The following is a 17,604-nucleotide window of genomic DNA, read 5'->3' as shown; positions in this document are numbered from 1 at the left end:
TTTAAAAAAAAAAAAAATCTTACTGACCCTTTAACTTTTGAACGGTAATGTATTTCTAAACACTGACATAATTACAATTTTCAATTTCACTTTTTAATGAAGTTTAGAAGAAGTGTCACAATGAGAAAGGCCAGGTTTATTCTTAAATAGAACACAACTTTGTCCACAGCCAAACAATCAATCAAATCCTATACTGTCCAGAAGCAATGATTTCTGTCAGTATGTTGTTGTTTGGTGGCTGATGAGTTTCTCCTCCCCAGTTGTCTCAGAAAACATCTCCATCTGGTTCGGTCATCTGTGGCATCTTTCTGATGCTCTGTGTCAATATCTAGAGCCCTCATGTGGTGCTTAAATACTCAGCCAGCAGCTCTTCTGCTAGATCGGTGGTTCTCAGTGTTTTTTAGGCCAGCGCCCCCCTACCCATTATCCAGGTCCCTCACCGCCCCCCATCAAATCAAACATAGTCTAATTGTCCTCACTGAATATTAAAATTGATGATTATTATTTTGTGTTTACAATGAGGACTGTTATTATATTTGCAGTAATTCAAATGTATGGAATCATTACGATTTTTAAGAAATTACTTTACTTTACTTTAATTACTTTAGAAAGATGGGATGCATATGCTCCTCATTTTCAAAATAGTTACTATTTTAGTGTTGTCCTGCACTGTAAAATATCCAGTTAACAAAATGTTGGAAGGGCAAAAATATTTAAGTTGAGCTAATTTTCTTGCTTGGGCTTAGTTGAGAAGACATATTATATTAGGTCTACACAAATATATTTGAAAAACATTGAATAAAGGGTTATTTTCAAATCCAGTCAACATTCAGAATGTCATTGTTTGACTAAACTAATAAAAACAAATCCAGTCAACACCGAGATCATGCCGCAGGTGCACGAGCCAGAGTGACTTCGCGGAGAAACAGCGCCGCCATCTTGTCAAATTCACGCATCAGGTAAGTGCCACTATAAATGTTATTTTTTTTAGACTAAATGTATCGACAACAACGTACAGCATATGCAATGTTTTTGAGTGGATATTTAGAAGTGTTTTATAAGTCGTATGTCCGAGAAAAGTGAATATTTTAGTTCAGTGTATGTCAAGTTAATGCGTCAGGCAAGTGGCACTGAATAAATAAATAAATACTTGTGTACTTAGACTGAATTTATCAAAACTTGTATATTAAAAAGGATGTGAACGTATTATTTAAAATGTATATATTTATAAACAATCGTACAACATATATAAAAACATCGAATAAGCGTTGTATGAATATGTCTGAGGGAAATGAGCTGTTTAAGTAAAGTCTTTCAACTTGTTTAACCCGTAAAACATTTAATGTCAAAAGCTGTGTTACTATAATGAATTTTAGGTTTAATTTTGGCGTGTTGTATGATATTTCTGTGTTTCCGTGAAGTGAAAAGATGCATGAAGAGATCGCGTGGTCTTTCTCTTTTATAAGCCATTGATGCTTAATATGACGAAATATGTAATGTAAACCACAGTATTGCGCTTATTTGATGTTAACATTGGCGTGTTGAATGGGATTTTGTGTGTGCAAACTTTTGCAAATGTCCTGTGAAGTAAAAAGACGACATTAAATGTGATTATCAACCAGCCATGGCTCTTTTTAAACGGGGATAATTCTAAACAGCGTTTCTGGTCTCGTGAATGGCGCCTCGGAAGAGGAGTTCGTTCTGAATGAGAATAAATAACTGAATCCTTTCACGTGCTGTTATCAAAGCAGACTGCGTCTCAGTCAGTTCCCTAGGTAGTGAATCACTAGATTGTGCACACGAGTCCCTGCAGTGGTAAAGAGTCCATGGCTTAGTAAACATTGGGACAATTGATCAATCAATTTGTAAAACGTCACCACTGGTTTTTATCAACAACAGGCAGGACCGTTATATTTTGATATTCTTTTTATGCTGTTTAAGGTAGCCCTATAATATGAAATGAACATGTTCTGTTACAAATCCTTGCAACAAATGAACACAGTCAACATCACTGCTCCCTGTGTTGTGCAATGGATTGAGATTTTTTTGTGTGTGTGCCAAAAAAATTGTTGCAACTTCTGTTTCATCACAAATTTAATTAACTGATATTACATTTTAAATTATTTAAAATGCATCATTTCATTTTTTGAGATAAATTGTACTTTTCTTTCTTCATCAGGATGTGGCCAAAGGTTTCATTGATGCTTTGTCATCATTGCAAGTTTTCAGATGCTGGCCAGTCAGTTCTTCCAAGGGACCAAACACTGCCATGTGACCAGACCACTCCACTGCAACTACATAGTGTGTGTGTGTACTTTCAACACTAAGACTTAAGGTAATATGTGTAAATGTTTAGAGTTTATACTACAATTAAAATGTGCTTTATTGTTCTCAGTGGCATCTTTGCAAATATTAGACTGTCTCATTCTTATTCCGAGGTCACCGTAGCCACCCAGATCCAGTTTGTATCCAGATCAGATGGTCACTGCGGTCACCCAGATCCAGTCCGTATCCAGATCAGATGATGGCACCTAGAGATGACCTCGACAGCCCTGAATGTCAGAGGAGCCAATGACAACTAGATGAGCCCCAGAGACAGATCCCCTCCGAAGACCTCGTCACCTAGACCACGGGAACCAGACCAGTCCTCTGCACAATCTGACTTTGCTGCAGCCTGCAATTTAACTGATGGTTTCGTCTGGCCAGAGAAGAACGATGGAGTTTTAATTCCTTTGACACACTATTTTCCTGTTTAATACTGTAAAGCTGCTTTGACACAATCTGTATTGTAAAAAGCACTATATAAATACAGTGACTGGAGTTTACTTGACTTGAATTCAGTTGAACTGTAACATGTTCATTTATTTTTTCTGACTTCTGCCTCATTTTATAGATGTAATTGTGAACAGTGGTAATATTTGTAAATGTTTGTTTGCAACTTGTTTAGTCTTTTTAAGTTCATTAAACAAATGTTTAAAATGAATTTTACAGTTTTATTACAAATGTAATGTTTGACAGCTGGAGCGCTTTAAAGGCATAGTTCACCCAAAAATGGAAAGTTGCTGTTATTTTATTGACCCTCAGGCCATCCCAGATGTCAGTGACTTTTTTCTTCAGCAGAAGAGTAAAGAAGATTTTTATCTGAAACAGTGATCCTTGGCGATTCATACACTGTGCATCTGTGGCTGCCGGTTTTTGATTGTTTTGCTTCATAAGACCTCAACGTGTCCCCAGGAGCCTTCGGTTGTCTGTACATGTTTATTTGACTCTCAAAAGCCGGCAGCCAGAGATGTGACGTTTACGAATTGCCAAAGACAATGGTTTCACCTAAAAATCTCCTTTACTGTTCAATTGAAGAAAAAAGTTAACTACATCTTGGATGGCCTAAGGGTGAGTCAATTAACAGCCAATTTTCATTTTTGGGTGAACTATCCCTTTAAGCCTGCATGTTTAGTCTGTATGACAAATGTTATAAATGCAGATTGTTATTAAATAAAGGCTATTATGTGTTGTAACGTGTGTGTTTTTAGTGATTGATAGACAAAACTCAGTATAAAATATAATAACTAGTTCCACAGCAATTTCTTATGATCCCCAAATAATAAATCTTAGTTGAGGTTACATATTAAAGACATGGAGTAAATGGTTAAATTTTAATTGACATAATTTGCTGTAGTTTTCTAAATGTTTCACCAATTAAAACATTTTAGTTGAATGGACTATAAAACTATTTCAGTAAAGGTTGAGCCAACTAAAAAATAACAATTCAGGCAACACTTTGAAGACAGAAATTGACTGAACATAAAATTTCTGTGGAATTAGTTACTAAATAATAATTAGTTGAAACAGCTTGACATTTTTTTACAGTGTGATTTATATATTTGTTATAGTCAATACATTTCTTTAAAACTTGCTTTTTTTGTCAGTGTGGTGTCCAGCTATAATAATAATAACAATAAATGTTTCTGAAGCAACAATCAGCATGATTTCTGAAAGATCATGTGACACTGAAAGCTGGAGTAGTGAAGCTTAGCATGAGAGGAAAACATATTTTAAAATATATTCAAATAGAAAGCATTTTTTTAAATGGTAGATTTACTTTTTGGACTGTATTTTTAAACAAACAAATGCAACCTTTTTTTAAAAATTAATCCATTAAGAAATCTTACTGACCTTTTTTATTAATGGTATTGTATATTATAGGCTATATTTTATTTATAATATACAGGCCTATTTTAAAAGCATGTATTTTAACCCAGATATAACAGCCCACATTAGCCCATACATAATTATTATTTTTTTTTAACATGACATTCATCACATATTTGATTTGACTTGACTTGAAATATCATTATCATTAGTTTTTAGTATTTAGTATTTCCCAAGGAGCAAAAAAGCCAAGTGGATATAAAGTAGGCTATATTTGTGAAATTTGAATAAACTCTTTAGAAATTTGGCATTCAATCCAATTCAAGCCAATCAGCAAACAAAAAGCTATCATATACATTTTTCTAAACAAGAAAAAGCATCTCATGCTTTATCGTGTCTAAATGCTTGCTATTGTTTTGAAGGGGAAGTTCGGCAGCTGCACTACAGAAAGTCAAGCGAACACTGAACTAAAAAGTTGTTGCTAAGGAAATTATACACCATCTAGTCTAGAAGCGGGAGTATTTGTGTAAACTAGCAGCTAACGCTAACACTACTACACTGGCCGCGAACGGCGCAACACATTGCGTTAAAGCACGTCGATCCCATTATAATCAGTCGTTCAGTAACTGAGCGCAAGCGCTACAGTAAACGGATGCCGCGTTCTATTTCTGACGCATTCCACGTGCTTGCACTACTGACAAGTTGACAAATTGATACAGAAAGTGCGCTTTGATGCATCCAGTGTAGAGACGGCGTTAGGATGCGGCAGACCATTTTCTTTGCAAGTATCAGCTCATACATCTTTAGTGTAAACTCGCCTTAACCAAACGCCCCCCAAGAACACCTCAGCGCCCCCTGATGCTCTCTGAACGCCCCCGTTGAGAAACACTATGCTAGATGAAGGAGACTTTTGGACACGGCCAATCCAGTGCAGAGTCTGTGCAGCATGTAGAGAGTTATCAGAGCAACTCACAAAAAAATACGAACAGTTCACTTTATGTTTGCAGAAGACCACTAGCATGTGTGAGAAATAAGGAAGTACTTGTGGCAGTTGGCCTTGCGATACTGTCTTTAACTTACACAGTATGTTTGTGACTAAGGCGAAAGGAGTGAACGTTTCTGCCATAGTCTTAAAGAAATAGTTCACCCAGAATGAAAATTCTGTCATTATTTGCTCACCCTCATGTAGTTCCAAACCTGTATGAGTTTCTTTCAGCTGTTGAACACAAAAGAAGATATTTTGAAGAATGTTGGTAACCAACCAGTTGACGGTAGCCATTGACTTCCGTAGTATGGGGAAAAAAATACTATAGATGTCAATGGCTACCGTCAACTGTTTGGTTACCAACATTCTTCAAAATATCTTCTTTTGTGTTCAACAGAAGCAAGTAAGTCATACAGGTTTAGAACAACATGAGGGGGAGTAAATGATGACAGAATTGTTATTTTTAGGTGAACTACTCCTTTAAAGGTATAGTTCACTTTAAATAAAAAACTAGGCTAAGTCACAAAATCTGTCAAAGTCATGTGGATTTTAAAGGTTGATTGAGGCTCAGAAATTATTTAAAGGTGAACTCTAATAAAAGTTTCATTCAAATGCTGATTTTAATATTTCTGTGAGCATCCTTTGAGCAGAAAATCCAGCACTCTAATCAAAGCGTGTCTGTCCTGAAGCAACCCAACATTCATTAAACTACCAAAATTACAAACGTCTTGAGTCGACAGACATCAGGATCCACTGCGGAAGGAGGAACAGAATTTTCTGTATCTGTCTGCACTTTTCAAAAAGACTAACTAATTAACTGTGCCTTTGAACACAAAGAACAGTTTATATGGACGACATGAAGCCTTGATTAGACTCTTTCAAAATCACAGACAGATGGCTAATAATTTCATTACAACAACTGTAAACAATGAGTAAAAAAAATAAATTATTTTTGCTGCCACTGATTGCCTGATGTCTAACCTTGTATTTCAAATGCCCTTCATTGTATTTATATTTGTATTGTTTTATGGAGTACAGGTGACACTTGCCACTGGCAGCACCACACACAGTTACGTACAGACATTATAACTCTTTCCAAAAAAAGTTTTGAAACTCGCTTGATCTTCAGTTGTCCAGCCCAACAGACAAAGCACAAAACAAGTTTTATCCTCTGGTATCACCTTTATTTTAAAAGTGATTACTGCAAAAGGACTCTTAGCAAAAATGTTTTCAAATTAATATGGTCAATATGGTTTCATGCCATTGCTTGAACTACTCTTATATCTGGCCAAAACGAAACAAAACAGCATTCAAATAGCTGATTTGAATATTTCTGTGAAAAAAGAAAATCCAGCATTCAAAGCGTGTCTGTTCTAAAGCAACCAAAGTTCGTTAAACTACCAAAATCACAAATGTAAAACAAAACAAAACAAAAAATAATCATCTCTTATTACGTTTATTTTAAAAGTAATTACTACAAATCTTTCAGCAAAAACAATTTGAAATTCGCATGGTCTGTTTTAAAACTCCTTTCATTTTTAATTGTTCAGGCAAACTGATTGCTTTGTTGCAATAAATAAAACTAAACTAAATATTTTACCTTTTGGTATTACCCAGAGGTGATTCTAGGATTTTCATTTTAGGGGGGCTCAGCCCCCAGTGAGGGTGTAATAATAATAATAGCCTAATAATAAATATATGTATATATAAATAAAATAAAAAAATGTTTGATTAATAGGGGTCGTATACTAAACTTATTGCAGTATTCCACTGTATTGCATACATAGGTGTAACATTTGAGTACTAAATAAGCCAAATTCAAGTCTTCATGATCTCATACACACAACTGTTTATGGTACAAACACAAAATTTTACTGTTTGCATTTCTAGTACAACCCTCTTTCCTTAGCTCAAGTATGCAAACCTCTTTGCCACATGAAACAAATATGTATTACACTTAAAGTTAAACTTTCAAATGAAAATGGCAACATGATCGTTTTTATAAAGTATGCGTTCATATGTGCTTCATTTTCGCTGGAGGAAACAGCTGTGGTGTGATGAGGGGTGAACGCAGTGAGAACTTAGGCTACAGTAGATGGGGAACTGATTATTGCTCCCCCATGATATTTTGTAAACTGGATTTATGACAAAGAACTGCACAGATGCAGATATTATAACAATCTATCGATAAACACACACCTTGTCCTCTGTTTCTCACTCTGCGCCGCCGCGGTCTGCGTGTGGATTGAAAAAGAACACGCTGAAAGACGGGGAGGAGCCAAAGTCTGCCGCCGTTTTCATACACTCTAAAAAATGCTGGGTAACATATGGACAAACCCAGCGATTGGGTTGTTTTCAACCAACAGTTGGGTTAAATGTTTAACCCAACCTTCTGGGCAGTAACCCAACCACTGGGTCAAAACAACCCAATCGCTGGGTTTGTCCATATTTTACCCAGCACTGGGTTGTATTTAACCCGGCATTTTTTAGACTGTATGAAATTTAAAGGGGACTGAGGCGATCACGAATTTGTGTACTGTTTATGGAGCTAATCGCAAAATTAAAAAAAATTAAAAAAATTAATCGACGCCCATGGTGTTATCTTTAATTTAAAATTATTTATTAAGAAGGACTTTCAGCAAAAATTTATGCAAATTCACATGGCCTGTAATTGTGAGGTTAAAGGCAGGCATGTGTGTATAATGTGATGTCAGCTCGGGACACACAGAAAGAGGATCAACATGTTTCCAACACGAGGACTTGATGAACAAACAACACCTAGAACAGACTTCAGAATGAGCCATCATGATGAGTAATGACCGCATGCTCATTATAAATTTGTGACATTTCAGGGACATTCTGAAGACAAAAAACACAGCAGACTGACAACCACATACCGAAGAACATGCTCTCAAAAGTCAATCCACAAAGACAAACCATCCAATAGGACAATAGGACAGAGGGAGAAAACAGCACACAGAGAGAGAGCAAAGAAAAAAAAAGTGAGACATATTGATTCTTAAAAGCCTCTTTCCTCTCCACTCTTTTTCTCTTGTGCACTAAATATCCAATTTGGCTGCTCTATACAAAAGAAATGTACAGCAAACCGAAACCATCATATGTTCAAGTAAGATGTCTCAACAAAAGCACAAAGCACTTTTCACTAAACAAAACTAAACAAGCTTGTCTCTGTCTGTAGCAAATACTGACATTTCTTTACATAAGGCAATTTTTATGTCTCAGCTATTGATTTTAATCAAAAAACAAAACAGATTTCAGCCTTTTCTGTTTTTGTTGCATGGTCACGTAACGTTAAAGGGATAGTTCACCCAAAAATGAAAATTTGAAACCGCTGCAGTCTGTCAGTCCTATAATGTCAATGGATGGGAATCATGGCTTTGAGAGTCATAAAACACACACAAACAAAACCAAATTAAACCCTGCGGCTCATGACGATACATTGATGTGAAAAGGCACAAAACGATCGGTCTGTGCAAGAAACTGAACAGTATTTATATCGTTTTTTACCTCTGATTTTCACCGCAATGTCTGAACTGTCCTGAGCGCTTGAATGCATTTTGGTTTTAGGACAACTTTGATGAAAGGTTTTGATCCACTTCAAATGTTGACTAGTGTGTGTGTGTGTATATATATATATATATATATATATATATATTCACATTTTAAGGTATTTGAAAAGTTTATTAAAAATTTAATTTAATGTTACATAGTTTTAATTTTTAATAATTATTTACATTATTAAAATTATTAATTTATATTAAAATTACAATCCACAAAAAGGCAGTAGCGCCAAACACTCGTCCAAAAATCCAGTATTAAAATTACAATTAAATTATATTAAAATTATATTAAACTTTAATTTATATAAAGTTTATATATTGAAAATATTTTTAATTGCGTGTTTGAGGTTCATAACATTATAGAACATAGCCTACAAAGTTGTTTCTATAAAGTTACATAAATCAAGTTAAGCAAACTTGTGCTTGTGTGAGATGTTTATTTTCTCACATGGTCAAAAGCACATATATACGATGGAAAGTATCCAACTTCCTTTTCCTAAGGTCATTTTTTTCCAGCGAATCTCAGTGTCGTCTAATATGCCTTCCTACCTAATCTGCTGAGAGCCCATCTCTGAAATCTTTATAGCTGAAGCCTTTCATCACCGACTCAGGAAATTGGAACATTTCACTGAAACAGATATCAAGTGCTTTTGCTTTCAGAACATCCATTGGCATAAGAGGCGGCACGACCTGCAGCTCCTCTAACACCCGTTGAGTGAAACATCACCCGAGATGTGCACAGACTGCAAACTCTTCTACAGTCAGCCAACACTTCCCATAATCAGATCAAGAGGATATTCCTGCCTCTGTCGGTATACATCTAACAGATCAGTGCTTTTCAATGACTTAGAAGATGAAAAGGCCAGCCCTGAGCTGGGAGAAAAACAAATGTCATGCAATGTTATGATTCCTTCCCAAAACTATTCCTTGAAGTGACATTAATTTTTCCAGACCCTGCTTCAGAAGTTTCTCCTAAAATTCCTTTGGGGAAATAAAAATAGAAACAAATGAGTTGACTGAAACACAGATAACTTGTATAGTGTTAGCACAACATGAAATGTACGTTTCTTGAGAAACAACTTACTAGATTAAACGGATAGTTCATCCAAAAAATTTAAATTTGGTCATCATTTACTCAGTCTCAAGTTGTTCCAAACCTGTATGAGTTTCTTTCTTCTGGTGAACACGGAAACATGTTTTGAAAAATGTTGATAACCAAACAGCTGACGATAGCCATTGACTTTCATAGCATTTTTGTTCCTTACTATGGAAGTCAATGGTTACCCTCAACTGTTTGCTTACCAACATTCTTTAAAATATCTTTGTTTGTGCTCAACATAAGATCGATTTTTGGGTGAACTATCCCTATACAATTCAACTGATGCTATTTGTAATGACTAACATTATATTTTGTAGTATCGCAATAGCCATTACTTTATGGTTATTTAATATATAAACCTTTGCTACAGGGCTATTATTGTTAACTACAATAAAAAAATTTACAAAATGCTACTAAAATAAATGTTAACTGACATTAAATAAAACATTAAAAATCTTAAACATTTTATTTCAGCTATTGTTTACCTAGGCATACTTTCATAATTATTTTAGTTTATCTTAAAGTTCTAAAATAACGCAAATTAAACTATATACACATAAAAAAGACAAAACACAAAACAAAATTACTGAAATTTTACATTTAAAAAGAAATCAGAAAATATGCAAATAAAGACAGATATATAATTTTAATAGCTATAAGAGTATCAATGATACTTCATAAAATATCATATATCATAAAATACCACTGGTTTGCTGAATTTCCAGTAAAAAAATAAACATATTGTGATAGAAAATTACTCACACTGTACTGTGATATAAGATTTTGGTCATAACACTATCCATACTCTCCAGCAAGGAGACAAAATCAAACTCCGACAACATTTCTGAAGGTAGAGAGAGGATGTTACAGAGAAATAAAAATAAATAGATCAACAGACAAAGTAAAAATGAAGAGAGCCGGAGATCACAAAGCTCGACGCCACACCAGCTCCCAGTGTGCATCGAGACACAGCATAAAAGACAGACAGGTACAGCAGAATGAGACATAGGTGATAAACAGATAAGAGCGACTATAATAATAAAACCACACCAATATAACACCAAGTATAAAAGAGAGGAAGAAATGGGCAGAACAAGAGACAAACAGAAGGAGGGAAAAACTGATTTGATACACTCTCTGCACAGATGATGGGAGATTAGACCTTGAAAGCGCTCTCTGGTCACTGTGGTGATGAGAGGACATGCAGGGTTTTGTTAGTGAGCGACTGAACGTGACCACACTAATTTCACCTCCAACACCATAAGAAAACAATTACTCTGCTTATTTTACAGCACAAGGGTGTTAGAATTAGGATTGTCTTCCATTTTTCTACTACACATCTGTATGTACTGTATGTTTCTGTTGAGTAATAATGTGTATTTTAGCACTATAGAAAGAATTTAGGGTGTTTGGCAAGAAAAGGACTGACTTGCCTGAATTCAGTGTGCAATTGTTTTGTAGTGGCACACAACATTAGAAAGCTCTAGACACTGAAGATTTCAAACAGACCTAGAATCCATGAATTTCTTTCTGATGAGCTTGAGTGAATAGCAAATCTGTCATATAAACTGACACTTGTCTTCTAAGATAACTCATGTTGACCAAATTCAAAGAAAGCATTGCACACACACGACCATTCAAAAGATTGGGATCAATGAAATGATATGTATGCATGTGTATATATTAATAAATGCTGCTATTTTAGACTTTGTATTCATGAAAGAATCCTGAACTAAAAATTTAGCATGGTTTTGCAAAAATATTAAGCAGCACAATCATTTATAATTGGGATAATAAGAAATGTTTCTTGAGCAGCAAATCAGCATATTACAATGATTTCTGAAGGATCATGTGACACAGAAAACTGGAGTAAAGATGATAAAAATTCGGCTTTTCTGTCACGGGAATACATTACATTTTAAAATATATTAAAAGAGAAAACTGTTATTTTAAATAGTAATAATGTTTCACAATTCTACTGTTTTTACTGTATTTTTATTCAAATAAATGCAGCTTTGAAGAGCATAAGACTTTTTTTTTCAAATATTAAAATAGCTTCCCAACCTCAAACTTTTGAACCTTATATAAATGTAAAAAATAAAATGATACTGTTATAAATACATATTTATATATTTTAATATGTATATTTTTATACTTTTTAAGTTGTTCAATCTAATAAAAAATAATAAATAATAAAACAAACTTCTAATAAAACTTCTAACCCTAACTATTAGTTCAATCATGACAACTCTCTGAAGATTGTAGCATGGTGATGGATATGACAATGTTAATGTATTTGGTCTTGGCGGAACAGATCTGCTACGCTGCTGCTGAATTGCTGCTGCTGTTGGTTATTGCTGTAGTTGTAGATTATTGCTGCTGCTGCAAGCAAGTACAGGAACTTGCTACTGCCAATGCATATGGTGATACGGTGCAGTGAGTATTTAAGACATGCTGCTGCTGCTGCTGCACAAATAGCATATAAATAACCCCGTAGCAGATCAATATAGGTGGAGCTGGGGAAGGTGGAGGGTTTCAGAGAACTCTGAAAGCGTGCTGCAGGAATCTCAAGTGAATGCTAGCCAGCCATATAAATGCAAGGCTGTAAGCTCATTGGCTGCATATGCAGCATGAACCAATCTGCTTGTGCCAAGTCATTTAACTCTCTGAATATCATCAGTTACGTTAACACCCCGTCAGAATGCGCCGTCTAGAGTTTCATGACTGAACTATATATTTCATTCTCTTTAAAGCACTACCACCAAAAGCCATGAAATTCATGACCTTCAACATCAACAACAACAACAAATCATGAGATATACACTGGCATAAAAACTTAGTATGGATCACTGTGAATGCAAATGGTCAAAAATAAATGATATTTTTTAGCTGGCCACAATCATTCAAACTGGCTTTGATATAGCTGTCAGAATCTAAATAAATAGTATTTTTTTTCCCCCTGACGATTGGGAAAAATAAACTAGGTGGAGTAGCCATGCAGTACTAAAGTATTGGACATATCCATAGTCACAATGCAACACACCATACGCATCAGGTGTAGATACAGTGTTAGCAGGCCATATACAGCTTGTAGCACTAGCATTGAATAGATGTGTTCCAGGAGCAGCTCTGTGTAATTACGTCTAGTGTATTTTTTAAATAACAGCCCGCCGTTTCATTCTGATGGCATGAGACTTGAGAAGCGTTTCCTCCTCCCTCTCAATTAGACAGAGAAGACTGACTCCACTCTCAAAGTGCACCTGTCGGCTGACTTTAATGGCTCACCTAGCAGCAGATATCCAGTGGAGTTTAATTACAGTGAAAGGATGAAATAGGTGGAGTTGATATCCAGCTCGTCTTTTGAGATGGAGACCCAGATTTCTCTATCCACTTTTAAATGGTACATACATACTCTGAGACGTGTTCAAAGTACAGGCAAACAGCAAGAAAGAAATATAGGCATGCAGAAAGACAACCGACATGGACAGGAGCCAAAGAAAGTGGATCTATTCCAATCTCTAGTGCACTATCAATCACTATGAAGTCACCTACCTTTTAAGAAGTGTTTACTTTGAAGCCGTAGCTTGCAAAAATAAAATCTATCAAGTAATTCCATTTTTTCATTTTGCTACAAAAACAATTTGACATAAATTGAGGTTCTGTGATGATTTCAAATAATTGGTGAATCATTTATTTGAACCAGTTCATTAAATGAATCATTTAAACAAATAAACTCCCTAAAATGAATCACATTTCCAAAAAATGTTTCATACATTTTTGACATCTTAAAATGTGTTTGATTATTGCCTCAGCTCATTTTGTTAAAGGCTGTGTGTGTAAAACAGTTATGTAATGTGTTGGGCAGCACTGCTACTTGTTGCAAAAAAAGATGCATTTACGTCAGTAGCATCCCCATGTGAAGTTAAAACACAACAAAATGGCAAATACAAGCTCTACAAGCTCTAAGCTCTAGTTGCAATAGTCTGATGTTAGCATGATGGTAAGCTAACTAATTAATACTCTAAAGGCCTTTTCACATAACTTGCATCAAGTTTTTCTCATTGTGTGACACTATGAATTTATGACAGCTGCAGAGTTACCTCTAAAACTGGCTGTCCGCCAGTCAAGCTATTTCTAAACTATTTCAGCTTTGACCCTGTTTGCTGCTGACCTGTCATTCTTTACAATGACTATTCCAAATCTGGCCATAAGTATGTGGCTGTCACACATGATTTTGCCTGACTAATGCGGTTTTTTAGAGCTAAAATGGGAAAAAAAAAATGTAAAAGCTTCAAACTTTATGAAGAGATCTTGAATGCCTCATAATTTCCTTTTATTCATCTATATTTACCTTGTTTTATTGTAATACTTTCACATCTTTAGTTTGCTGTCATTTGACCTTTATTAGGCTCGCCTCGTCTGTAACGTAATTTTCAACATTAGTATGTTGCATAGCTTTAATAAAAAATAATAATAGTAATAAATGAGTAAAAAAACGACAGCTCCTTTTTTCCTTTCTTTGATGCATCAAAGCCATTGGCAGGTCTTTTTTGTGCACACGTCCCACTTTGTTGCTTCCCAGAAAAAAAATGGCCTTTTGTGGAACTCCAGCATTTGGTGAAAATGGCACACGACGTTTGCGGTGAAGCAAAGTAACAAATCATGTGTAAGGGCTTTGAAGGAATAAGGAACCCAAAAAAGAAAATTTGCTTAAAATGTACTCAGGCATCCAAGATGTACATGAGTTTGTTTCTTCATCGGAGCCGATTTGAAGAAATTTAGCATTACATCACCTGCTCACCAATGGATTATCTGCAGTGAATGGGTGCCGTCAGAATGAGTCCAAACAGCTGATAAAAACATCACAATAATTCACAACTTGACTCCATTAATTAGTAAACTAATTAGTCTTATGAAGTAAAAAGCTATGGGTTTGTAAGAAACAACTCCATTATTAAAACTGCAGTAAGCGATTGACAAAAACTGTTGATGTTGAAATTCAAACAAACACATCACTACCCAAAAGAAACACACCCCTCCATTTACTGCTCTACCCCCAAATTCATGAACATGTTATGCAATGCAAACAACAACTAAAAGCCAGTGTTACTTGTTACTATAGCCAATATTACAACAACAGCATATCCTGGTTCTGTTAAACACAGCAAAACCAATGTTACTCATGTATTGAGCAGAAACAAATACCTATTTACAGGCCTTCCCACTCTCTGGGTCTCTCCAGTGCTAGAAAGTTTTTACTGTTTACTCATACTGTATGTCTCAGCAATCTGTCTTTCTACAGTCTTTCTACAAATCTCGCTCTCTTCCCCCAACATTACAAAATTATTTGTTTGGGTATTGATTTAAATTTTCCACATTGTTTCCCAGAAATCACTTAGTGCATTTTAACCGTTGCTTCTAGCCAAAATTTGAGTCCATAATAGCATTTCCTCCAGTGGAAAAAGTCCATCCTCTGTTGTTCTCTCACATCAAAATCCACCCACATATTTGTTTAGAACTGTTTTCACTTGTAAACAGTGCTTGATCTGTGCATCTTTCTCTCCTGATTTAGGTGAGACAACTTTTTCACTGGAAAAAATAAAAAAGTGAAAGGAAAAAAAACATCTTAATAATCAATTTGTTTCTTACAAACATGCAACTTTTCACTTCACAAGACATTAATTGATGGATTGGAGTCGTGTGGATTATTGTGAGGTTTTTTTATCCGCTGTTAGGACTCTCATTCTGACGGCACCCATTCAGTGCAGAGGATCCATTGGTGAGCAAGTGATGTAATGCTAAATTTCTCCAAATCTGTTCTGATGAAGAAGCAAACTCATCTATATCTTGGATGGCCTGACACATAGCTCACATGAATAGAATAAAAGATTTTTCATCGGATTGAATTCATTTCATTTTGTTCCTTTTTGCCATTCCTTTTGGGGGGTAGTTCCTTTTAGATTTTACATTCAAGTTCATCACAGAGCATTCTCGAATTGTTAGGTTTGGATTAAGTCTTGAGTTTTTGAATATGATGAATCACAAATATAATTCTCCAGCCCATAAATAGCCAGTTCATGCACAGTTGCACAGCTGCATATTAATGAGCCAAGATGCTTGACAACCACAAACGACACTCAGTTATACTATGTCTAGTCTACACCAAACACACTAGACAACACGCCAAATCTAAACAACTCCCATTATAATTAATGTAGCCGTCTACACTGGAAGCAACCATCTGCGACAGTTTTCAGACTGTTGTAAGAAATTGCATCATGGATATTCTGCGGCATGAGTATGGCATAATTTCAACCACTGCACATTATACACAATTTTACCACCCAGCCTTGCACATAACATCTTCAAATCTTCATAACATCTTCAAATCATACAAAAATCCATAACAATAAACGCTGCATGAACAGACAAGGATATCTGAAAATGTCAACTATAGACGCCCACCAATCTTTTATCCTCAACCGCTAATCTGAACAGTCTGACAATAGCCACAATTTATTTGCCTCGATTTCCACTCAGCCTCGCGGCATTTACAGCAACGTTTTGAGATTTTTATTACGGTTGTCAGTTTGTCTTTGGCAGACGTGACGGTATAATTCATACATCATCAGACACTCAGTTTGGAGAGCTGTATCTTGCTGCTTCAGTAATGAAGGTGTGCAGAGAAGATGCAGAGACCGATTTGCGGGACGCTGCCACACAAAGATAGAGATACAATTATCTCTCTGACTTCGCTCAGAGCGTAAACGCTGAGCTGTAACATCTCATTTCACCAACTCCAGGAATGAAATCGAAAGCTATGGTTCTGGAGAAAAGGTGCAAGGTTTATTTTGCAAAAGTGGTAAATAAAATCTCTCATGTTAGTGACAGGGAAAGAATGATGGACAGAACTTTGAGTCTCACCCTCAGTGTTTTGAGCCAAGATTTGGGTGATGATAACAAACAAGCCAATCGCCAACACCAGACAGTCCGATCGCCACCAGCGCCTCCTCATCTTCAGTTACTGCCTACTGCCAATCCACCTGCAGAGAAACAGAGAAATGGTGTTATTTTAAAGTCTAAAAAAATATATATCACTGTTAACTGTGCAGAACTATTACAAAATAAATAAAATATTCAGTGTAAAAATCAACAGAAAACTTTGGTGTAATGCTGCATCCGTACTGATGGGTTATTTAGAGAACATTTAGAGAATAGCGGTTATCATTAGGGATGCACCGATACTGATACTGGTATCGGTATCGGGCCCGATACTGGTCTCCTGTACTCGTACTCGTACTCGTTAAAATGCCCCGATACCAAACGCCGATACCACACAGCATGTGATAAGTGCCATATTCAGACAAAGAAACACTGACAACAGAACAACAGACAGCAGAAAGGAGTTAAGGATGTCTACTACGAAGTATATGTATGCAATGAATATAATGTTAAACATTCAGTATTAACGCCTGTATAGCTGATGTGCGCGAGCTGATAAACAAAGCACGCTGAGTGGATTGAGCGCGCAGCGGCGCAGATGCGCGAGCTTGTCGAGTGAATATATCTTTCTCACAGACATCACTGGAAAGTTTGTAGTTCGGTCGGATATGTCAAAAACAAGTAAGTAAAACAATGCACAAGTAACTGAATGGTAGGGAGAGAGAGAGAGAGAGAGAGAGAGAGAGAGAGAGAGAGAGAGAGAGAGAGAGAGAGAGAGAGAGAGAGAGAGAGAGAGAGAGAGAGAGAGAGAGAGAGAGAGAGAGAGAGAGAGAGAGAGAGAGAGCGCG

At 35.9% G+C, this 17,604-nt stretch overlaps 1 protein-coding gene across 1 annotated transcript in view; it reads right to left on the bottom strand.

Moving 5' to 3' along the window:
• pcdh15a (protocadherin-related 15a) overlaps positions 1-17,604 on the bottom strand; it is a 202,379-nt gene that overhangs the window by 162,094 nt on the left and 22,681 nt on the right. The window contains exon 2 of the mRNA XM_016456477.1: positions 16,739-16,857. Within this exon, the coding sequence (XP_016311963.1) occupies positions 16,739-16,829 (91 nt within the window). The 5' untranslated portion in view covers positions 16,830-16,857. The remainder of the gene's footprint in view (positions 1-16,738; positions 16,858-17,604) is intronic.

Source organism: Sinocyclocheilus anshuiensis, unplaced genomic scaffold (genome assembly GCF_001515605.1).
Source record: "Sinocyclocheilus anshuiensis isolate Anshui unplaced genomic scaffold, SAMN03320099.WGS_v1.1 scaffold407, whole genome shotgun sequence".
Lineage (NCBI taxonomy): Eukaryota > Metazoa > Chordata > Actinopteri > Cypriniformes > Cyprinidae > Sinocyclocheilus > Sinocyclocheilus anshuiensis.
This window is presented reverse-complemented; position numbering and strand designations above follow the sequence as displayed.